This window comes from Eulemur rufifrons, chromosome 2 (genome assembly GCF_041146395.1).
Source record: "Eulemur rufifrons isolate Redbay chromosome 2, OSU_ERuf_1, whole genome shotgun sequence".
In the NCBI taxonomy this organism is placed as follows: domain Eukaryota; kingdom Metazoa; phylum Chordata; class Mammalia; order Primates; family Lemuridae; genus Eulemur; species Eulemur rufifrons.
This window is the reverse complement of record NC_090984.1, coordinates 69,953,576-69,977,131: the sequence shown is the minus strand read 5'-3', so window position 1 is coordinate 69,977,131 and position 23,556 is coordinate 69,953,576. Positions and strand designations below refer to the sequence as shown.

At 35.8% G+C, this 23,556-nt stretch overlaps 1 protein-coding gene across 2 annotated transcripts; it reads left to right on the top strand.

Annotated features, from left to right (window-relative positions):
• Nucleotides 1-20: 20 nt before the first annotated feature.
• PPP2R3C (protein phosphatase 2 regulatory subunit B''gamma) lies at nucleotides 21-22,783 on the top strand. 2 transcript variants are annotated; one of them, XM_069486606.1, is made up of 13 exons: nucleotides 21-195; nucleotides 295-495; nucleotides 6,168-6,272; nucleotides 6,884-6,996; nucleotides 7,393-7,490; nucleotides 8,348-8,418; nucleotides 12,064-12,196; nucleotides 13,464-13,519; nucleotides 13,595-13,670; nucleotides 14,457-14,593; nucleotides 18,916-19,053; nucleotides 20,817-20,876; nucleotides 22,254-22,783. In XM_069486606.1, the coding sequence occupies exons 4-13, from the start codon at nucleotides 6,923-6,925 to the stop codon at nucleotides 22,440-22,442; spliced, it is 1,032 nt and encodes a 343-aa protein (XP_069342707.1). In that variant the 5' UTR covers nucleotides 21-195; nucleotides 295-495; nucleotides 6,168-6,272; nucleotides 6,884-6,922; the 3' UTR covers nucleotides 22,443-22,783. The 2 variants fall into 2 exon arrangements, with proteins under 2 accessions (XP_069342707.1, XP_069342699.1); XM_069486598.1 differs by adding an exon at nucleotides 3,130-3,257 and having other exon boundaries at nucleotides 21-495.
• The last annotated feature ends 773 nt before the right edge of the window (nucleotides 22,784-23,556 follow it).

The following is a 23,556-nucleotide window of genomic DNA, read 5'->3' as shown; positions in this document are numbered from 1 at the left end:
CTACATTCAGTGGATCTTGAGGTCCACCAGATTTCCACAATGAACAACGAAAAGAAATTGTGAAAGAAGAAAGCGCTTCCCTCAAGCCGGAAACTTCAATGGACTACCGAGTCACGTGGTGCACACGCGCCAGAGGCCCACGATAAAGAAATAAAAATGCGGACGTCCTTATCCTGGCATTTAAAATCGGCCTTGGTGAGCCTGGGACGCCATTTTCCGTATCTTTCTCTTCTGCTTTTCCCGCTAGCGTGGTCGCCGCATCCTCTGCGATAGCTCCAGTTTTTGCCTCTTTAGCCGCGACTTCCGCCCATGTCCAAGATGGCGATTGGGCGGCCTTCCTAACCTTTACGGGGCTTATCGGCGTCTGACGTCTGAACTGGTAGGGGTGGAGCGGTTAGTAAACAGCAAATGCAGGCGCTGCGGCGCGGGAGTCGGCCATGGACTGGAAAGAAGTTCTTCGCCGGCGCTTAGCGACGCCCAACACGGGTCCAAACAGTGAGTTCGGGAGGGGCTGCTCGTTGGGATAGCCCGGCCCTAAACTTCTAGAGGTTGGCGGGGGGAGTGGGGAGGAGGAGCAATTGGGAGCCACACTTTCGGCTTCTGTAAAAGAGGCTGGTGACAAAGGAGGCGGAGTACAACGTGGTTTAGGGTTCCAGAGAGGTTCGACCCAAACTTCCCTAAGAAAGAATCTACGGGAACGAAAAACTTAGCCTCAGTCACTGACCTGCATGGTCTTGATCTAGACTTGTGAGGAATATCTGAGAACTCCGGCTCCAACAATTCTTCGACCCCCTCAGTACCGCATTGATCCTACCGCCTTTTTACTGTCACACTTTTCGCTTCCTTCCTAATCCATTTTAGATTTCATAACCCATTTTTCCTTGTTTCTTCCCTCCTCCTTCCTACTTGTTTGTTAACCAACGTGGTTAAATCTATCTTTCCTATTTCACATCCGCACTCAGAGCTCCTGAAAGTGGCTGGAGAAAAACAGAACCATGGTGAGTTGTCTCACTTTTAATCCATGTCAACTAACCTAAAGTAGTCTTTTGGTCACGTCTGCCGTGTGTCTAGACATTCTCTTTTCTATACTCAATTCTCATCTCCCAAACTTACCGTCTGGCCTACCCACTCCTTACCTTCAGCTGAACTTGTTGCTTTTGAATATATATCTCATTGAGAAGGTAGAAGCAGTCAAAGAAGAACCTTGCCTGTCCTCATTTACCATTTCTATCAGTCCCCCAGCCCCCTAGTTGTCCATACACTGTGCCTTGGCTGTTAAAGTGAGTTGTCCATGCTCCTATTTAAGAGTCCCTCCACTCCAGCATTAGATCGCATTCCCTTTCTTATGTGCACTGACTTCACCCCAGCCTTGTCCTCTCATACATCATCAAATTTTACTACTCTATTGGATCATTTTCATAAGCACTGACAAGCATGCTGTAATATCCCCCCTCTTAAAAAAAAAAAATTATATTGATCCCACATCCCCCTCCAGCTTCTGCTACCTTTCTCTGCACCCTTTATAGGAAAACTTTTCAAAGAAGTTACCTGTACTTGTGCATTCTCTGCTTTCTTCTCCTCTTAGCTCTTGAACCCACTCCATTCTTTCACACATACTTACTATATGCCTGTTATGTGCCAAGTACTGTTCTAGGCTTCAGCAGTGAACAAAACAGACAAAAATCCCTGTCCTTCTAAAATTTACTATTTAGTGTGAGGAGAATAGCTAAATTATATAGGTCGTACAGCTCCTGTTTTAGGCTGTTTTCCTTCAGTGGTGTACTGGATGCCATCCTTTGTACTAGATCTCATTTTTGCCTTCTCTTGCAGTTGTCCCCTGTCCTGCATCATCAATTTTTCTTTCTTAATCATTTCCATCAGCATATAAACATGCTAGTATTTCTCCCATCTTAAACTTTTTGACTTAATTTCCACCTCTAGTTAATGCCTCATTTTTCTGTTCCCCTTATAATAGCATTTGTTAAAAGAGTTATTGGTTAAATCTCTACTTGTCTCTAATTCCTGCTTTTCCAGAATCATCAGTGACTTCCATATTGTTAAATCCAATGGTCAGTTGTCAGTCCTCATTTTACTTATAAAATTTTGTAGTTTTCTCCAACAGCGCTGAGCCATAGTAAAGAAATTAAATTATAGGTTTGGTCCAAGGTTAAAAATTAACATGGCAGAAATGCAGTCCAGAAGGAGTTCAGGTAAGCAACTACAGGGTTATTGGAAGTGAGAGCAGAAAGGAAAATAAACTTTTGAGAAAACAGATCACAGAATTCAAGATCTCAGTGAGGCTGAAGTGCAAGTATTATGGCAGTGAGGTTTTGAATAACCAGAAAGGATAATCTGAGAGTGTTTCAGAGCTTAAGATCTCAGAAGAGGAGCAAATAAGATCTGTGGTCGTGCCATAGAACTGAGTGGCAGAGTGAAGTAGAGATGAAAACCTTCAGGGTTGCAGGGCTCATGGTCACCCACATAAATGTTTGTTCATCGTAGATGACAGCAGGGCCTTGTGAAGAATTCTGTGCACCAGTCACTGTGGTCCACAAATGTTAATAAGTGAGGAGGAATAGCTGAATGAGACAGCTACATCCCAATAGTAGGCAGGTTGGGGGGTAATGGATAATGTCAGTTGTGAGCTTCAGACAAAGGAGTTTTTGTTTTTGTTTTTGTTTTTAACTTTAGGTAGAGGAACAGTGATTATGAGGGTGAAACTCCATGAAGTCAGAGTCTAGGGCTGTTTGCTCACCCCTCTGGTGCCAGTATCTAGTACACTGCTCTGTACATAGAAGGTGCTCAGTAAATATTTTTGATTGAATGAATTAGGAACATTCCAGAAGTCTATAGGAGAGGCAGTGACTTAAGAGACTAGCTTTAGTGATAAACAGAAGTAGAGGGAGCATACTCAGAAGTGGTTGAAGATGTAGGGAAGGCTGATTCAGTGGAAAGCAGTGATTCTTGGTAGTTTCAAGTTAATATGATGTTCAAGGTCTAAGGACAATTGTGAAGGCCTTTTTGGCATTGCAACTATTTTAGTTAGACTATAGTATATAGGATGATCTGAGTAAAAGTATTGCTTGATTTTAAAAGTGCTTTTCTTCCCTTAATCTGTTTTGTTACCAGAAAAAAAAAGTGAACAAGAATTAAAAGATGAAGAAATGGATTTATTTACCAAATACTATTCAGAATGGAAAGGAGGTAGAAAAAACACAAATGAATTCTATAAGACCATTCCCCGGTTTTATTATAGGGTAAGTGGTATCTAAGCAAATGTCTTGCAGAGTTTATAAATAACATGTAATTTTTAAAATGGGATCGGAATTTTATATTTTATAAAATAGAGGATTATATTTTAAATTTTGTATATGCTTTCATTCTAGTTGATCTACCACTATTATACAACATTTTGAGGTTTGTTTTTGTTTTTTTTTTTTTGAGACAGTCTCATTCTGTTGCCCGGGCTAGAGTGCCATGGCGTCAGCCTAGCTCACAGCAACCTCAAACTCCTGGGCTCAAGCGATCCTACTGCCTCAGCCTCCCGAGTAGCTGGGACTACAGGCATGTGCCACCAGGCCCGGCTAATTTTTTTTTCTATATATATTTTTAGTCCAAATAATTTCTTTCTATTTTTAGTAGAGACAGGGTCTCGCTCTTGCTCAGGCTGGTCTTGAACTCCTGACCTCGAGTGATCCTCCCGCCTCAGCGTCCCAGAGTGCTAGGATTACAGGCGTGAGCCACCTCGCCCAGCCAAATCTTGAGTTTTGGTATAAAAACAAAAAATTGTTACTTGCTCCTTTTTCTGAACTATAGGCTTTTTCTTTTTTTTTCTTTTCTTTTCTTATTCATTTATGATTTGCAGTTGACAAGCTGTTCTACAATGGGCTTTTTCTTTCTAATTATTATAAATATTAGTAGTAAGTGTTCTATTGGATTATAGTGTCAGGTGTATAACACTTTGATATAGGTGTAATAATTTTGCTCAAATCTAAACTGAAAAATAGATTGAGAATGGAAATCTTAAAGATTTTCACTTAATTATGTTTGCTCATGCCAAAACTTTCCTAAAGACATCTTTGAAGGGGAGTATACAAAAAACAGTAAGACCTTAAGAAAGCTATTTATAAGCTGGCTGCAGGTAGCACATACCTATAGGCCCAGCTACTTGGGAGGCTGAGATGGGAGGATCCCGTGAGCCCAGGAGTTTGAGATCAGCCTGGGCAACATAGCAAAACTGCTTAAAAAAGAAAGGAAGCTATTTGTACCTGAAAGTGAAGTTAAGTCCTATTTAGTATTATGTAAAATGTAACCATTTTGGAATCCTAGCTGGATGTCTCTTGAACCTGTTTTCTTTTAAACTCTATTAATTATAACATTATTAGCAAGATAGTAAACATTTTTACCTGGCATTCTTAGGTATTAAGGTATTAATATAAGTGAGTTATCCAGATATTGAAACATTTCTCCAAGTAAAAATTTTCATGTGAACATTTTTTATTGGAAACCTTTCTGGAATACTGTATGCTTCCCAGCCTTTTAAGTATTATATGACTAGATTATATTTGTTGTAGAAAAGAGAAACAAAAAACAGCTCAGTAAGCTGATATTTTCTCATGATAACATCACCCAAAGATGTAAATAAAAAATTTTACATGAATCCTTCTATTTCTGTGGGTATGTATGTGTTTCTTAACAAAAATGGGATTATATCATACATACTTTTCCTGCTTTTTGCATTTCATACTTTTCTTAAACAGAGGTAACTAGACAACTGAATTTTATTTATTTTTTTTGAGACAGGATTTCAGTCTGTTGTCTGGAATAGCGTGCAGTGGAGTCATCATAGCTCACTGCAACCTGAAATTCCTGGGCTCAAGTGATCTTCTTCCCTCACCCTTCTGAGTAGCTGGGACTACTCGGCATGCACCACCACACCCAGCTAATTTTTTTTATATTTTTTGTAGAAACAGGGTCTCACTATGTTGCTCAGGCTTGTCTTGAACTCTTGGCCTCAAGTGATCCTCCTACTTGGCCTCCCAAAGTGCTGAGATTACAGGTGTGAGCCACTGCACCTGGCCGACAACTGAATATTTTATTTCCCTGATAACCTAGGGAAGAAGAAAGGGACTTGACATTTACTGAGTTCCCAAGTACTGCAGAGCACTTTATATTATCTCATTAAACCTGGATAGGAATGGCGTGACCCCATTCCTGAGCCCAGGACTGAACTTTTTTGTACTTCCAGGACCAAAGATTTGTCTTCCCCTTCTGGTTCCTGAGGGAATCCCCTTTTTTCTGTCTTGTCTCTTCTCTCTGTGACCATTTCCAGATCCCTGATGGTTTCCTGTCTGCAGCTGTGGATTTCTGAGAAGTCCTTTCCCTTCTTTCTTCTTCCTCTGTGTGATCCCACTGCTTCAGAGAAACCATCATCATCTTCAGTCATCACTTTTATTCTTGGCTAGTTAGCTGGAGTTAACTAGCCACTGGAGCACAGTTGTCAGTCATCCCCCACTCCAGCTTCACCCCCACCTCCTAATGTTTCTTCTTTCTCCATTCCTTTTGATGGGAGGGATGGCATCTTAGTTCTCAGAAATGAAAGGTGAAAACCATAATCCCAATTTGGACTAAGGACTACTGAGGTACAGTTAATGGGGCAAAAATGTAGAAAAGGAAGAAATCCTTAAAGCAAATTGTTCTAAGTCAGGTTGGAATGAGTCATTCTAAAGGCCTGCTTATGGAAACCACCCCAGTTGGTAAACTCTCTGCCTTGGAGGCCAACATAATAGACACTGGCTTGACCGTCTCCAAGAAGGAAGGTGATGCAGTCTCAGCAGGCATGCTTTCCTAAGATTATCAATCCTCAGCTAGTCCTAATTTAATTCTTTATCAGTCTGAGGTGACAAAAGAAACGTAGTGCTTATAAAAACGTATTTTATAAGAATATAAAATAAAACTTGAAATAGACTATTCAGGGCAGATATCTGGTCTTGCTGATCACTGAGTTCTCTGTAGATCTATTTTTGTTAAGAATGTAAAGCAAAAGTAAAGTGTGATACAAGTAGTAATGTGAGGCAGTGGCATATAGTTATTTTATGAGGCCATATACATTTTACATGATCCAATAGTCTAAAATTTACATATAGAAATTTACAATACTTTTTTAGCTGCCAGCTGAAGATGAAGTCTTACTACAGAAATTAAGAGAAGAATCCAGAGCCGTCTTTCTACAAAGGAAAAGCAGAGAACTATTAGATAATGAAGAATTACAGGTAACAATGGACTAAAAAGTTGCTTTAGAAGTTAACCATTTTATATTTGTACTATTTAAATCATGCAGGATCTCATGGTACCTAATGGAGCCAGTACTGCCAAGTGGTACTGCATAGTCGCTAAAGCAGTGGGGTTCCCATGAGAATCGGCTGCTGAGCTTGCGTGGGCCATGTCCCTCAAGCATACTGTTATTTGTTTGGCTTATGTATTTTTGTTTAAGTCCCCTAGGTGATTCTAATATGCTGCCAACGTTGAAAACCACCACTGTAGGGTCAGACTGCAGAAGTTCTAATCCTAGCTTTGCTGTATAACTTTAGGCAATGGACTTAACATCTCTGTGCTTCAATTCTCATCTGTAAAGTAGGGATGACCACCTACATCACATAGTGGATTAGAGCCAATGTATATGAAAAACTTAAAAGTTAGTAGGCACTCAATAAATGTTAGCTATTTTTATTGTCATCAGTAATCAAAAGGATAATAGGTCATGAGATTCATCTTATATTAACTATGCTATCAGGCTGTCATTTTAGTGGAAATGACACATTTAACTACATTTTAAAATTTTGTTTTTAACTTATAACATCTTTGTTTCTGCAATTCTCTTAAGAACTTATGGTTTCTGCTGGACAAACACCAGACACCACCTATGATTGGAGAGGAAGCAATGATCAATTATGAAAATTTTTTGAAGGTTGGTGAAAAGGCTGGACCAAAGTGCAAGTAAGAATAATAAACAAAGGAGTATGTTATGTTAAGCATTTTAAATGTCTCAAATTTTGAAAATTGAAGTCAGTGGTATGGTGTTTGGATCAATTTGAGTTAATGAAATTTAATAAAATTATATACGGTGAAGAAGAAATTACATTGGTATGATTTATTAAAAGAAATAATATAGTTTATATGACACTTTAAGGTTTCATTCTTAAGACAAAAGAATGCAAAGTGTATGACTTAATATTTTAAGTTTTTGAACTCTAAGTGAGCCTCTGTAGTTCTCACTGATTTTTTTTCACTTTGATTTTTAATTGTATGAATTTATGCTGTTTGCTAATTCATATAGAAAGTATTTTTATATTATGTTGGCAAATTATTTTAATCCTTATTTCCTTTTCTTAGGCAATTTTTCACAGCAAAAGTCTTTGCTAAACTCCTTCATACAGATTCATATGGAAGAATTTCCATCATGCAGTTCTTTAATTATGTCATGAGAAAAGGTAATTCATTTTTATTGTGCTTTTAAGCCCCTTCTATCTGGGAATCAAGTAGCTTTTGGTCTGTGCTTTTATAGTATTTCATCCATGTGAAACAACTCTCTAAGTTTGAATAGCAGAATTTCTTATCTTCTGACTAAGATTTGTTATACTATTATTATGATTCTCTCATGGAGCTTACTAGAAGCTGTGATTTTCTGCCATAAATTTGGGTTCACTATTATTTTAAAAAAAAAAAAAAACACCTTCATGTATCCTAAAGATAGCAACAAACTAGAAATATCAAAAGCTGACGCAAGATTTTTAAAGTGTGATGATTTGAAATAATTTTAATTTATTGGTAATTTTATTTCATTAATATATTACAGGTTGAGTTGCCTGAAAGGATAGTTTCAAATCCACAACTGTAGCGTCAGTTTCAAGGAACTTCTATTAAACAGCATGGGGCTTATGATTCCTCTAAGTACCATAATGATCTGTGAAATCCTATTGTGAACCATTTTTAACTAATACTTAGTTGCTGTAATTAACCAACAGCAGTTTCACTGAAGGCACAGTATTATACTAGCTTTCTCTGTTTGGTGGAACACTAAGTTTAATAGGTAAAAAATGATATTCTCAAGGGCATCAATTTTGTTATAACTTTAGTCATGGTAGAATTGTTGAAATTTGCCATTCTGTTGTATGTTTTTTTGTTTCATACAATTCTGGGGTTACTGATTCTATAATATATGAGAGAAGCAATATGTTTATGGAGTTATTGGATTAGTTTATCTCAAATGTAGCTCTTCATCTTCTTTTTCCATATGTATGCCAAAGGATAGATCTTAATAATTACATTTCATTTTCTTATTTGTCAGTTTGGCTTCATCAAACAAGAATAGGACTCAGTTTATATGATGTTGCTGGGCAAGGATACCTTCGGGAATCTGTAAGTATTACCTACTTTTAATAACTACTGTAGACACCAAAAAGTTCACAGTAGTTATCACTGGGCGTTGGGTTTACAGGCAGTTCTTGTTTTGTTTTGTTTCTGTTTTTATGGGCTTTTTCTTTTTCTGCTTTTACAAACATGTTGCTAAAAAAATTTTTAATGTATATTACCCATAAAAATTCATTTTAAGATTCTTTTTCTCCAAACTTTAAAAAAGGCCTTTTAAAAGGGAAATAAAAAGAATGTAATATTTTAATAAGTTTAAAAATCATTGAAGGAACAGTGAAAAACTTTTGGTTATTCATGGATTATATCAACGTGTGACTATTTTTAAAAGGGCCAGGAATTTTCCATTTATCGAGAAATATAAGAAAAAATTAATGTGACTGTGTTCCCACATGTAGGTTTAGGGTTGTAAGGTCAATTACCAAGAATCTGCTTCTTTCCTATCATGTACTAACATAGTTAGGCCAAGTTGCCAATAGAGAATTATAACCTCATGATCGAAATGACTATACTTCTAACTTGGGAGGCAGAAGGATTGTTTAAGCTCAGGAATTTGAGAGCAGCCTGGGCAATATAGCAAGACCCCATCTCAATAAATAAATAAATAAGTAAAATGGTAAATGGTTATGCTTCTTGGAAGTGTGAGTATCTAAATTAAACAGACATGCTTCTTTTTAGCTCAGTCTTTTTTCCCAAACATAGCATCCTTTTTAGGAGTGTGGGGGAGAAAGTAATGGAGTTGGGCATAAATATGAAATAGATTAATCAAGTAACTATTCAAATGTGCAATTTAAAAAAATATAAATTCCTTATTAGTTTGTTATAGTTCCTGTTATAATTTCTTGCAGTCTTTTTAAAAAAAAGATACATAATATTTTTAAATCATGTTAATTTTTTTAAAAAAGATACATAATATTTTACATATTTATAGGGTACATGTGATATTTTGTTACATGCATAGAATGTACCATGATTCAGTTAGGGTATCTGAGGTATTTTTCACTTTAAGTAGTTATCATTTCTATGTGTTAGGAACATTTTAAGTTCTCTTTTCTAGCTACAATACATTGTTGCTAACTATAGTCACCCTGTTGTGCTATTTTAAACAATAGAACTTACGACTTTTAACTGATGACTTGTAAATGTACGTTTGTATCCATTGACCTATCCTCTCTTCATCCCCTTAGCCTCCTACCCACACACACTTCCCAGCCTCCGGCAGCCATTATTCTACTCTCTACCTCCATGGGATCAACTTTTTTAGCTCCCGTATATGAATGAAAACATGCAAAATTTGTCTTTCTTGGTCTGGCTTATTTCACCTAACAATGACCTCCAGTTCCATCCATATTGCTGCAATAGACCTGATTTCATTCTTCTTCATGGCTGAACAGTACTCCATCATGTATATGTCCCACATTATCTTTGTCCCTTCATCTATTGATGGATACTTAGGTTGATTTCATATCTTTACTATTGTGAACAGCACTGTTGCAGTCTGTTTGTCCAGGTTTTTGTAAATAGAATCTGTTAGCTCATTCTGAACATTTACACATAAAACCGTCCCAGGAACACAGTACAATTCTTGTTCTTTACAACTTCACAGTAAAATGTTCATTTGTCCATCTCTCTCTAGCAAGGAAGACATAATTAGCCACCTGTTGCTACTTATTCAGAGGTCAGGTATTCGAATACTTCCCTAGCTCTGAGAATACTTATTACAATAGGATCATTTGAACCCAGGAATTCGAGGTTGCGGTGAGCTATGATCATGCCACTGCACTCTAGCCTGGGTGACAGAGTGAGACCATGTCTCTAAAACTAAACTAAACAAAAAACAAAAATAAAAACTTAAATTATAAAGTATCTCAGAGCTACCAGAAACATTATACTTAAAATGATTAAAGCAAAAATACAGTTGTTAAAATAAATACAAGAAACCCTGGGAGACTTTTAAATAGATAATCTTGGACTAGGGAAAGCCTTTGTAAGTATGACAAAATGCAGAAGTCTAGAAAAACAATAATTTCAGTTAAATTTTAAAAAGTCTATATGGCAAAGACCATGATAAAGTAAAAGGAAAACAACAAACTAGGGGAAATAGCTGAAAGTCACAAATGGCCAATTACCCTAATGTGTAAAAAGCTCCTAGAAATCAAAAAGAAAATGGCCACTAACCCAATAGAAAACTGGACAAAGGATACAAATAGTATAAAAAAAGTAAAGTACAGATGCTTCTTAATCATAAGAGAAAACATTAACTTCACATAAGGAAAATGCCAGGTAAAGCTACAGTGAGATACCATTTTTCACCTGTCAGAGTGACAAAGATCAGAAAGTTTGGTAATGCTTTTAATAACACTATTAGTGTCTTCATAATTTTTTCACTGTCTCTGGGCCAAAAGAAATCCCTAACAGTTCCATTTATTAACCAGTTCTAAATAATTTAATGAAAGTATTCATTAAGTTTGTTATCTTGTTAGCCATTTGAAAAAATAACACACATAAGTTGAAAGAAAATAATATTTGCAGTGCATTCTTAAATGACAGTGACTAATGGATGTGTGTGCCCATGGGACACTGTACAACTACTTAAACCTGGGAATTAGATTGGACACAGTAATCCTCATTTCCAGTTCTACACTGATTTTCGTGTGGTACTTGGCTTTATCACAGCAACCATCAAAAACCTAACTTTGTAAAGATTTATGTCATCAAAAGGAATATATTGTGATCTAATGTTGAAAATGGGAACTACCTTGAGTGAGTGCTTCTAGCTTATAGTAGCATCTGTCATGCAGTATCTAACAGGTATCACTGTATTTCCCTCAGAATTTTTAAATATGCTGATGCACCCCTGTACATTCACTGTAGCACTTCTGGGGCACCTGGGTGTGCAGTTTGGAAACTGTATAAATAGCCTTCACATTGCTGCTGGTGGGAGTATAAAATAAAATGTCTGTGGCCTTTATGGGAAGGTGGGAAATTTGCCAGCATTTATCAAAATTATACATGTGTGTATGCTTCAACCCAGCAGGTCCATTTACAGAAATTGTAGTCTATATTCTTCCACAATATCTATGAATGAAAAATTACCTTAGCCCTTATAGTTGTTTAGTGTAGCAAAAGATTAGAAACAACCTAAATGTCCATCAATAGAGGCCTAGTTAAATAGATTATGACACATCCATACAATGAAATAATATAGCTATTTAGAATAGTAGAAACTCTATGAGAGTCAATATGGAATGACTATAAAGTATATTAAATGATAAAAGCAATTTTCATGGTATGCTGCTATATCTTTTATAAAAAGGGAAATATATATACACATACACACAGAGTGTCTTTGTTCCTTTTGAATTTAGAACTATGTAGAATATATTACTTTTTCAAAAATAAGTTAAAACTTAAAAAGTAAATTAGTAGAAACAAAATTTAATATAAAGTAGTTTCACCACTAACACTTATGAATTTATTTCATCATCAATATAATATTAATACTAAATAATTTTAGGACTGAAATCATACTCTAGTATCTAATGAAGACACAAGATTGGATTTTTTTTTCTTGACTAGGCTCTATGGTTACAAAGATTGGATGTTTAACACTTTAATGTTTTGTTTTGTTTTTAGGATTTAGAAAACTACATATTGGAACTTATCCCTACTTTGCCACAATTAGATGGCCTGGAAAAATCCTTTTACTCCTTTTATGTTTGTACAGCAGTTAGGAAGTTCTTCTTCTTTTTAGACCCTCTAAGAACAGGTAAAAAACAAAACAAACAAAAAAAAAAACTTACCTAACTTAGATATTATACCTAGATCTCAATAACTAGAGAAAAGTCTTGAAAAATGTCAGTTATTTTCCTAACACATCATTGACATTAATAATCTGGCAAATCTCAAGGGGGTAGAAAATTAGAAAATAGCAGCTGTCCTTTGGTTTAGGTTTATTTAAAGATCTTTTATGATTTACTTGTACTGATCATCACTGGCTGTGTGACAGTGGGATGTCACCTAACCCCTTGAAGTTTTCTTCATCCCTAAAATGAAGTGTGAACTGGGTAATCAATCATTGTGGCTCCTTCCACTTATAAAAAGCCAGTTATAAAATCTGCTCTCCCTGATATGTGACATAGTGGCATTGTTCTCTTTTTGATGAAAAATAAGCATTTGGGGATATTGGAGCCGATCAGCCATGATGTATTTTTCTCTTTTTCAAGTTAACTATATCCTATATGGGCATCAGATTAGTAAGTCTGACCTCATTAATGGTATGCTTTAGTAACTGTTCTAACCTGCCCAGACTTAAATATGTGTAAGTGGAGCAGAGGAAGGGACAGAGAAGGCCCAAATCAAAGTCCTTGATTCTCCTTCTGTCCTTGAAAATCCAGCCATGAGTCCAATCACAGAACATAGTAGCTAACAACCTTTTTTTAAACTCCTCCAGTATAGGCACATACATACACATCTTTTCCCTTTGAAATTTTATAAAATAATAGCTGTTTTGACTGTTTATGATGTGTACTGCACTGTTTTACATGGATTCTTTTATTTTCTTCTTATAACCCCATAAAGAAGATATTATTGTCCACATTTTATGTGAGAGGCAACTGAGACTAGCTAGATTACATATGTATAAGTGGCATTCACACTCCCATCTGTCTGCTCTCAACCACACCTCTATATTGCTTCCTATTCTAGAACCAGCCAAAAAAAATGGACAGTCTCCTTGTTTGATTACCAGTAGTATCGTATCTATTAATCACAAAATATTCATCATAACTTTTCTAGAAATCTGATATCAGTGTAATTCTAGAAAGAACTTACTGCTTAGATTCATATAGTTGGGGGTATCCAAGTAGATGTGCAAGTACAGATTTTATTAAATGTTCCCTGCAGACTTCCTTTTTCATAGCAATATGTAATAAGGACTTAGGAGCATAAGAGCTAGAAGTTTTAAAATATCAACTTTAAAAAACTGAGCTGGTCTTGTTCTTGAAATTAACTAATTGTGTTTATGTTCTTTAAAGGGAAGATAAAAATTCAAGATATTTTAGCATGCAGCTTCCTAGATGATTTATTGGAGGTAAATGTTTTTAAACTACATAATTATATCACTTGACGGTTGCTATATTCTAAGTATGTCTCTACGTTCTTTTAGCTAAGAGATGAGGAACTGTCCAAAGAGAGTCAAGAAACAAATTGGTTTTCTGCTCCTTCTGCCCTCAGGGTTTATGGTATGTTCATATCATAGTGCTAAAATTTGAATTATCCATTCATCAGGTAACTGGTGTTCAGAGAACAGTTTTGTACATAGACTACTTTACCTTAAGATCAAAATATTCTAATTAACTAAATATCTAGTATTCTAGATTACTAAAATTTACTTGTTTGAATACCATTGTTTTAACTTTTTGGAACCCATTTAAGTTACTATTCTTTTTTACTTTTCAGTAGAACAATGTAATTTGATCCTTTCTTGTTGACTCAGCATCATTGTGAACATCAACTATTACCTAGCTTTGTTATACAATGCTGTTCCCAAGGTCCACAGAGGGAGGTTTTCAAGGGATTGGTTTGCTATTTTATTGAATTTCACTAGTCTGCTACATTATCCTGTTTAGTGGTCTTCTGACTCATGCGTTCTTGATTTCTGCTTTCAAGTGCTGGCTTTTCAAATGCTTTTCAGTGCCTTTTGTTGACCCCTACCCTCCGTTTGAAACCTAGAAATGTTCTAAGAGGTTGCAAATTGAAAACAAATAATGATGTAAATGAAATAGCCCAAAGGCCATGGTCTTCATGATGAGTTTTCTTTGACTGGGTCTAGCTTAACAGTTGTTCTGATAGAGATTGCAAAGATAGCTGATATTATTGCACATAGGTCACCCTAACTATAACATGATTAGGTTGAAAATCAAAGTATTAACCAATAAAAAGGACTTTTTGTTAATGCCTGTTCTTTTATCTTGTCATTAAAATTTTATTTTGGTCATAAGTGTCTTTTTGTTATCTTTCTTCTCAAGGCCAGTATTTGAATCTCGATAAGGATCACAATGGCATGCTAAGTAAAGAAGAACTCTCCCGCTATGGAACAGCAACCATGACCAATGTTTTCCTAGACCGTGTTTTCCAGGAGTGTCTCACTTATGATGGAGAAATGGTAGTAGTTTAAATCTGTTGATAAGTTTTAAAAATTTATGCTCCCAGTTTCCGCAAGTCCGTTTCTTGATGTGATAACACCATTATTTACGTCAGTGTGTAATAGTATCTTTAAAAATATAAACTGATTAAATTACTTGAGATTCAGAGCCTTTGGTCTTAAGGTAAATTCACTTAAAGACATTTGCCTTATGAGCTCAGGGCAAATAAAAAATTTTAATATTTTGTTCATTTCATTGTCAGTCCAACCTATTGTATAGGTGTGGGGACTAGTAAAAAAAAAAAAAAAACCCAAAACATTAGTAAATCTTATGGATTATTTATTTTCATATAGATGGTTCAGTCATTAAATTACCAGGTCAGGTAAGTACCATATATGCCATGATTTAAATCTCAGAATCGGCCGGGCGCGGTGGCTCACGCCTGTAATCCTAGAACTCTGGGAGGCCGAGGTGGGCGGATCGTTTGAGCTCAGGAGTTCGAGACCAGCCTGAGCAAGAGCGAGACCCCGTCTCTACTAAAAATAGGAAGAAATTATATGGACAGCTAAAAATATATATAGAAAAAATTAGCCGGGCATGGTGGCACATGCCTGTAGTCCCAGCTACTCGGGAGGCTGAGACAGGAGGATCGCTTGAGCTCAGGAGTTTGAGGTTGCTGTGAGCTAGGCTGACGCCAAGGCACTCACTCTAGCCTGGGCAACAGAGTGAGACTCTGTCTCAAAAAAAAAAAAATAAAATAAATCTCAGAATCAAGTTGCATTAGTCTCTGTAATTAGCTATATTAGTAGCAGACGATAACTAGTTATGTACTTGTCCTTTTATTATAACAATGTGAAATACCTGAGCAGGAAAATTCTAAATAGCATTTTTAAATCACCATTCTTGCTATTAAAAATATGTATTAAGAATCTGATAAATTTTCCAAACCAATGATGCTTAAGAAATAGTCATATTGTCAGGAGAGAATGGGGTTTTACATTTTTTCATTTAGCTTTAATAGCAGTTTGCTAAATAACACTATTGTTAGCCAATAACCAAGGAAAAGGCGGGAAAGGCACAAAAGTCTGCTTTGTGACTCCCACAGCTGTTGAAAGTAGACAGTAAGGGGCTTGTAGTATGCTAACTCCTGGTGAATAAAGAAAATCAGAGGCAACAAACTATGGAAGGAGTTAGACCATGGAGAAGCAACTTTTTTTTTTTTTGAGACCGTGTCTCACTCTTGCCCAGGCTGGAGTGCAGTGGCATCATCATAGCTCACTGCAATCTCAAACTCCTGGACTCAAGCAATCTTCCCACCTCGGCCCCACAAAGTGCCAGGATTACAGGTGTGAGCCACCATGCTCAGCCATAAGAAGCTACATTTTTTTTTTAATTCTTTATACTGCGATTTATGCAGGAAAAATTTCTTAATTCTAGCCTAAAAAATATTTTTCAAGAATATAAATTTTTTTCTAAGTGTGAATCTTAAGTATTCTACTTCTAACCATACAAAAAAGGTAATCTATGAGTATCCCTCCTTTTTCACAGGGAAAGTTTCCTGTTTTCTTCATGTCTTTCTAGCCTTCATTTGCATTCTTTTGCTTTTTTTTTTTTTTGGATGAGAAGGTGTCAGCTCACTATAGAATATCTGGCAGTCTCAAAACGGCGTCTTATTGGAAATCATCTGAATTTAAAAATTTTAAACAATACTTCAAAATATCAACTTAAATATACTGTTCTAGGCCAGGCACGGTGGCTCACACCTGTAATCCTAGCACTTTGGGAGGCCAAGGCAGGAGGATTGCTTGAGCCCAGGAGTTCAAGACCAGCCTGGGCAAAAATAGCGAGACCCTGTCTCTAAGAAATTTTTTTTTTTTAAAAATGAGCTACGCATGGTGGCATGTGCCTATAGTTCTTGCTACTTGGGAGGCTGAGGTAGGAGGATTGCTTGAGCCCAGGAGTTTGAGGTTACGAGGAGCTATGATCATGCCGCTGCACTCCAGCCTAGATGACAAAGCGAGACCCTATCTCTAAAAATACTAATAAATAAATTGTTCTATCATTCCTGGTAAAAAATATTTTCAAATAACCACACTGAAATGAAAATATAAATTTAGTGGCAATGTATGATAGCCTAGTCAGTGTCTTGTCTCCAAGTATAATGAAAGAAAATTATGATTTAACACAGCAAATTTCTCCCACAAGAAAATGAACTATATCCCTAAACTGTCCTGTGCAGATTACACATAGGTTCCTAGAAGCCAACATTAAGTATACAAATAGATTTCTCTTTTCATATTAACTTAAAAAAAATAAATTTGCCACCTTTGATTGCAAAGGTTAAGTATGAAATGTCCGATTTCCTTAATTACTAAGTATGACAGTTGATATCTCTGACATTTCACTTTGACACTTCTTGTTTTATTTTTATTGTGAAAGTACATCCTCAGTCTTTCAGATGCACATTTTGGCTTGTGATTATCTTTCAGATTTTTTTTTTTTTAGAGCAATTTTTGTGAAACCATGGATAAGTCAAAAATTTGTATTATTCTCTAGACAGTCTTACTCTGTCACCCGGGCTAGAGTGCCATGGTGTCAGCCTAGCTCACAGCAACCTCAAACTCCTGGGCTCAAGCAGTCCTCCTGCCTCAGCCTCCTGGGTAGCTAGGACTACAGGCATGCACTACATCTGGCTAATTTTTTGTATTTTTAGTAGAGACTCTTGCTCAGGGCTCAGGCTGGTCTCGAACTCCTGAGCTGAAGCGATCCTCCTGCCTCAGCCTCTCAGAGTGCTAGGATTACAGGCATATGCCACTGTGCCCAGCCTGTTGTTTTCGAATATGAGTTCCGTTGTGGAACCAACGCAGTGTAGACAGCTCAAAGTATCAGTGAATTGTTTCGGAAGGATGTGGCTAATGAACACACAATACGTCGATGGTTTGAGAAGTTCCGCTCTGGTGATTTTAATCTTGAAAATGAGCCACATGTGTGACCTAAGACCAAGGTGGATAATGATGAGCTGAAAGCTATAGTGGAAGCAAATCCATCTCAACCTACACATGAATTAGCAGCAACATTTGACATTGCTATTCCAACACTATTGGACTATTGGAAACAAATCGGCAAGGTAAAGAAGCTGGATAGATGGTTCCTGCATGAATTAAATGAGTATCAGCAGAGAAATTATCTTGAAGCTTGGTCTGTCTTTGCTGTCATGACATAAAGACGAACCATTTCCACACCATATTGTTACGTGTGATGAAAAATGGATTCTTTTTGACAATTGCAAGCATTCGGAAAACGGTTGGGTAAAGATGAAGTGCTGAAGCACAGTCCAAAACTGAGTAGTCATCCAGAAAAGCTAATAGTGTCTGTTTGGTGGTCCAGTGCTGGTATTATCCACTACAGCTTCATGAACCCCAGTGAATCAATAACAGCAGATGTTTACTGCAACCAATTGGACAAAATTATGAGGACGCTTGTGTTAAAATTAAGCAGCCAAGATTGGTCAGTAGAGACAGGCCAATTCTCATGAAAGACAATACTCAACCGCATGTCACACAAACAACACTGCTCAAACTACAGAGGCCGGACTGGCAAACTCTCTGTCACCCACCATATTCACCAGACCTTGCACCAACTGACTACCACTTCTTCCAGACTTTGGACCACTTCTTGCAAGGAAATTCTCAGGCTTTGGAAAACGCCTTTTGAGATTTCATCGACACCTGCTCTCCAGGCTTCTTTGCTGCTGGCGTAAACAAGCTACCATTAAGATGGCAAAACTGTGTCAACAGTTTAAGTGCATACTTTGATTAATTGTTTTGCTTCTTGTTTGAGATATAATAAACTATAATTTTGATTTAAAATCGGACATTTCATATTTAATGACTTACAGTTAATGGTATGATAGCTTCATATCATCAGATATTCACTTGAAAAGTTAATTTCAGGCCGGGCGCGGTGGCTCACGCCTGTAATCCTAGCACTCTGGGAGGCCGAGGTGGGCGGATCGTTTGAGCTCAGGAGTTCGAGACCAGCCTGAGCAAGAGCGAGACCCCACCTCTACTAAAAATAGAAAGAAATTATATGGACAGCTAAAAATATATATAGAAAAAATTAGCCGGGCATGGTGGCACATGCCTGTAGTCCTAGCTACTCGGGAGGCTGAGACAGGAGGATCGCTTGAGCTCAGGAGTTTGAGGTTGCTGTGAGCTAGGCTGACGCCACGGCACTCACTCTAGCCTGGGCAACAGAGTGAGACTCTGTCTCAAAAAAAAAAAAAAAAAAAAAAGTTAATTTCAACTAAGGCCTCTAAAGAATGTCATTTTCTTTTCTATAGGACTACAAAACCTACTTGGACTTTGTTCTTGCATTAGAAAACAGAAAGGAACCTGCAGCTCTGCAATATATTTTCAAACTGCTTGATATTGAGAACAAAGGATATCTGAATGTCTTTTCCCTTAATTATTTCTTTAGGGTAAGTATCATTTGTGTAAATGATTTATTGTTCCTTAAGATATGTTATACCAATTGGTTTAAATTACCTACTTAGTGGTAGTTTCACCTAACTTGTGATTTTTTTAATTTAACAAAAGGATTTACACAACAGATTTCAGAATGAAACCAAGTCTGTTTATAGGGTTTTTTTCTATTTTTTAAAAAGATAAATGGGCTAAATCAAAGCTGACTTGATTAATAGAATACTAAAAAAGTTAGGAGTATAAATATGTCAGGGACTGTGCTGGCCATTGGACATAGAAACACACGTGAGATATTCTGCACTCTTGTTGATGCGTGTAAAATCCTAAGCTTTAATAAACAGTTCAGAAAAGTAGCTCCTTTCCACAGAGGTTTTACAGATTTTCGCAGTTGTAGATATTTTGTTATATTGAAGAAAATAAAAATTTTTTAACTGTCTAGAATTGTGTGCTGCATTTCAGCCTGAAACAGATTTGTTGAAGCAATTATTTTGTGCTTTAGTTGGTCTCAGAGAATAAGATGATGTGGCTCTGAAGTGGAATTTGTATATGATAAGCATTTAGATGCAACAGGTGTAAAAGTAGAAATATCTGCCCTTAACTTGAATGGTAACTTTTTCATTTGATGGAATATTAATATAATTAATATTGTTCAGTAGTATTCTACTTCATCACCATATATTCATAGGTGGATTTTAGAAGACCATGTGATTTTTACATGGTCTTTTAAAAGATCAACAGCAGGATCTTTTAAAACAATAAAAATGGTATTTTTCACATCTTTGTCATAAATCATTTTCCCCCAGAAACTTTTTCTTTCAATATTTTGGAGGTTGGGCACAGTGGCTCACACCTGTAATTCTTGCACTCTGAGAGGCTGAGGCAGGATTGCTTGTGGCCAGGAGTTCAAGACTAGCTTGGGCTATGATAGTGAGACCCTTTCTCAAAAAAAAAAAAAAGATTTTTTTTTTTTTTTTTTTTAATTTTTGGTACTCTGGCATCTGAATTCATCCTTAGGAGTGTCATAGTATATATATTTCACAATTTCGTATTAAATTCCCTATAAGACTTTACATTATGATTTTTTAGGCAGTAATGACTACAAATATTAGAAGGATAAATTATAATCACAGTATTAGAATATATTTTTTAAAAATTGAATGCTATATGGGCTTATATCAGTTGCTAACCTGAGAAGGTAAATACCAACTGATCACAGGGATGTCCTCTATAGATAAACCTATTACGTGAAAAACAAATATGTCTTGGAAATAAAACACTGAATTCTTTTTCATAAAGATTTCTTTATATTAATAGCATCTTTTACCCTAAGAATATTAAATTTTGTTTAAAAATTATAAAAATATTTCATACATGCATCTGTTTTATCAAAACTTATTTAGGCTTGGTTGTATGGATAAGATAAAAAGTTTCTGGTGCTGAGGCCTGTAATCCTGGGCTATTCATAGAGCCTTTTGTACATCAATATCCCAGTGATAAAGCTGGGCCTGGATCGAGTACTCTATTATAAAAGGGAAGAGTTTGAGGGGGTCTACCTCCTTTTTTTTCTATTATGTAGAAAGCAAAGTGCAGGGTAGGAAGGGAGATAGTAGATTGATAGTCTTAAGAGAATGGTGAAGGTATGAACAATATTCATGGCAAATGGAAGGAGCAGATCATAAAAGTAATTGCGAAGCCATGTAAGAGAGGGGATATTGTGTATTTCATTTTTTATTTACAGATTTATTTTCACTGAATACAGGCCATACAGGAACTAATGAAAATCCATGGACAAGATCCTGTTTCATTTCAAGACGTAAAGGTTACCTTTTCCTTTAATTTACATAATATTACCAGATGATATTATCATAATACCACCAGATAACCATTTGTAGTACATGAAATTCTGTATGAAAGCAACTTATGAAACACTATAACTGAATCAGGTATTTGCTGTTATTTGTTCTGAATTGATATCCAAATCATTAGAAACTGAGACTACATTTGGACTAACGATGGATTTATGTAGTTTATAATTTTAGCATTGTCAGCTTTGTGTTATCATTAGAAGCATTCATTTCATTTTAATTGAAAATTAAGAAAATCAGTATATCCTGCATCCTTTGGCAGTCTATTCCACAGTAAACTGAATTTGTAACTTGGGAACTACTTGGGAACAGGATTCTATTCACTTTGATATCATATTAGATTTAAGGAGACATCAGTCCTACAATGTGAAAACCACCACTATTTGAAACACATGCTGCTACTTAGCATTTCAGTAATCAGACTGACCAGCTCTGAAGTAACATTTCAGTATCCAGTACCCATTCAGCTCAGGTTGAGTAACATAATAAAATACCCTGACCCATTTTAACCAAGTATAAGATAAAGGGCTATTTTGGTTTAATATGAGGCATATTTGAAAGTTTGCAACAAGCAGTTTAAGAATCAGCAATTTTTAAAGTGCAGCCAATCTAGAAAAGGAAATTTCACAAACAAAAGATTAAAAGGTCTTTTTAAAATGTAAATGTGCCTCCTTAATGCTACTGAATATTCTTGAGTAATTTTACTACAAAAGACTAGAAAACATGCACTGATTCCTTATAAATATTTATATTGTGCACTTCTTCATACAGGAGATGTTCTTCCATCTGTTCCAATAAGTTTTCGCACAATTTAGCATCATTCTGCATAACTAATTCTTTAATGCTAACCAAACTTCCCTCCCCTCTCCGTCCTAGGTCCAGAGTAAAAGGCTGACATGAATATTGGAAATAAAGCTTTGTCACTATCTTTGAAGCATTTAAGGGTTTACTTTAACTGAGTTTTTATTAAACCAAGACCTTGTTCCACCACCAATAATGCAACAGAAAAATATAAGGAGTTAGTTAACATGTATTCAGAGAACACTGCATTAGATAGGTCTGCCACTAATTAGCTATGTAGCTTTGATTAGATTAAACTCTCAGTCCTGGTTTCTTCATCTATAAAATGAGGGATAGCTACCATATAGCTGAGGAATCTTCCAAAAAAATTGTATGATTGTAGGTAAAGGAAATTGTCTGTTAAATGGAAAAGAAAAAAAATAGAACAAAAACTTTTTACGTAAGCTCAAGTGGCAGCCCTGAACTTAAGATCACTGTGTGTGTTACAAATTAAGTGAATCAGATTTCATTGTATTTTTTCTCTTTTGCAGGATGAAATCTTTGACATGGTAAAACCAAAGGACCCTTTGAAAATCTCTCTTCAGGATTTAATCAACAGTAATCAAGGAGACACAGTCACCACCATTCTAATTGATCTGAATGGCTTCTGGACTTATGAGAACAGGGAAGCTCTTGTTGCAAATGACAATGAAAACTCTGGAGAGCTTGATGATACATGATCTCTGAAAGACTAGACCGTCCTCATTAAGATATGCTTGGATGCCACATGTATAACATTTGAAGCAGAATCCTAAGAAATGGTTTAAATAAAACATTGTGCCTAGAGAACACAGCAACATGTTTTGGTTACTGGAATTTTGGTTGCAACAGTTTGGAAGTAGGACCAAATATTACTTTGGAGGAGGTGGTAAGCTCTGGTTCCATTTAGCCCAAAGATAGGAAGTGTAATTTGCTGTAGTTAGAAGGTATTCAGTTCAGGTATTCAGGTCTGTGTAATCTTTACAGATAAAGTTTTCATGGAATATTTCTGACATTAGTCATTCTGAATTTGAATATTTGATGGATAGTTTAAATTATTAATATGGTCATTTAACCTTTAGTCTTCTTCTAAAATGTGTATCAAAGATTACAGACTTTCCCATTCATTAAAGTAGAGCCATTTTATTTCTGGGTTAGAAGTGTTCAGACATGATCTTTCTTTTTAATAGGATGTTTCAACAAAAAGTATTCAAACTAATATTTTACTTTCATGAAAATCATTGATATAAAAAAATAAAAATAAAATCACTGGTATAAAAAATGTATCTAGTTTTATTAACCAGTATCAAGATTACATTCTATAAGACTTAACTCCATATTGTTAAGGATTTTATGTTACTTCAGTTTGTAAAGGTTCTTCACAATTATACTGTTGTATTTCATTTTTATGAGATAAAAGATCAGAAGAAGGTAAAATATCATGAACTATGATACAAAGGGAACAGTAATTCTTAAAAGGGTTGAAAAGGAAGTAGGAAAAAGTGAAAGAGGCTTAAAATAAGACAATTTAATGCATTTATGGGAAATGTTATAGTTTGCATAAACAAAAAAGTATAAAATTTAAGGCACAGTGAATAACCGTATTTAAACATTATAAACTGGCCACTATTGGACAAGTATCAAAAGTAAAATTCAAGAAACATAAAACCTTCATAAGTTACTATCTTCCTTAAACTACAATCAGAAAAGTTTGTAGATAAACTCTTTTAGATACTAGTGCCTCTAGGGAGAGAATATTCAGAAGATTACCTTTAGACATAACCTACCTTCACTTGATAAACAAATACATATCTG

Bases quoted from the DNA above. Each gene is read 5' to 3' on its own strand.
- PPP2R3C (XM_069486598.1), top strand. From the start codon at position 438: ATGGACTGGAAAGAAGTTCTTCGCCGGCGCTTAGCGACGCCCAACACG. The intron at 13,671-14,456 runs GTATGTTCATAT...TTTCTTCTCAAG, and splicing joins TTCTGCCCTCAGGGTTTATG to GCCAGTATTTGAATCTCGAT. The intron at 14,594-18,915 runs GTAGTAGTTTAA...TCTTTTCTATAG, and splicing joins TCACTTATGATGGAGAAATG to GACTACAAAACCTACTTGGA.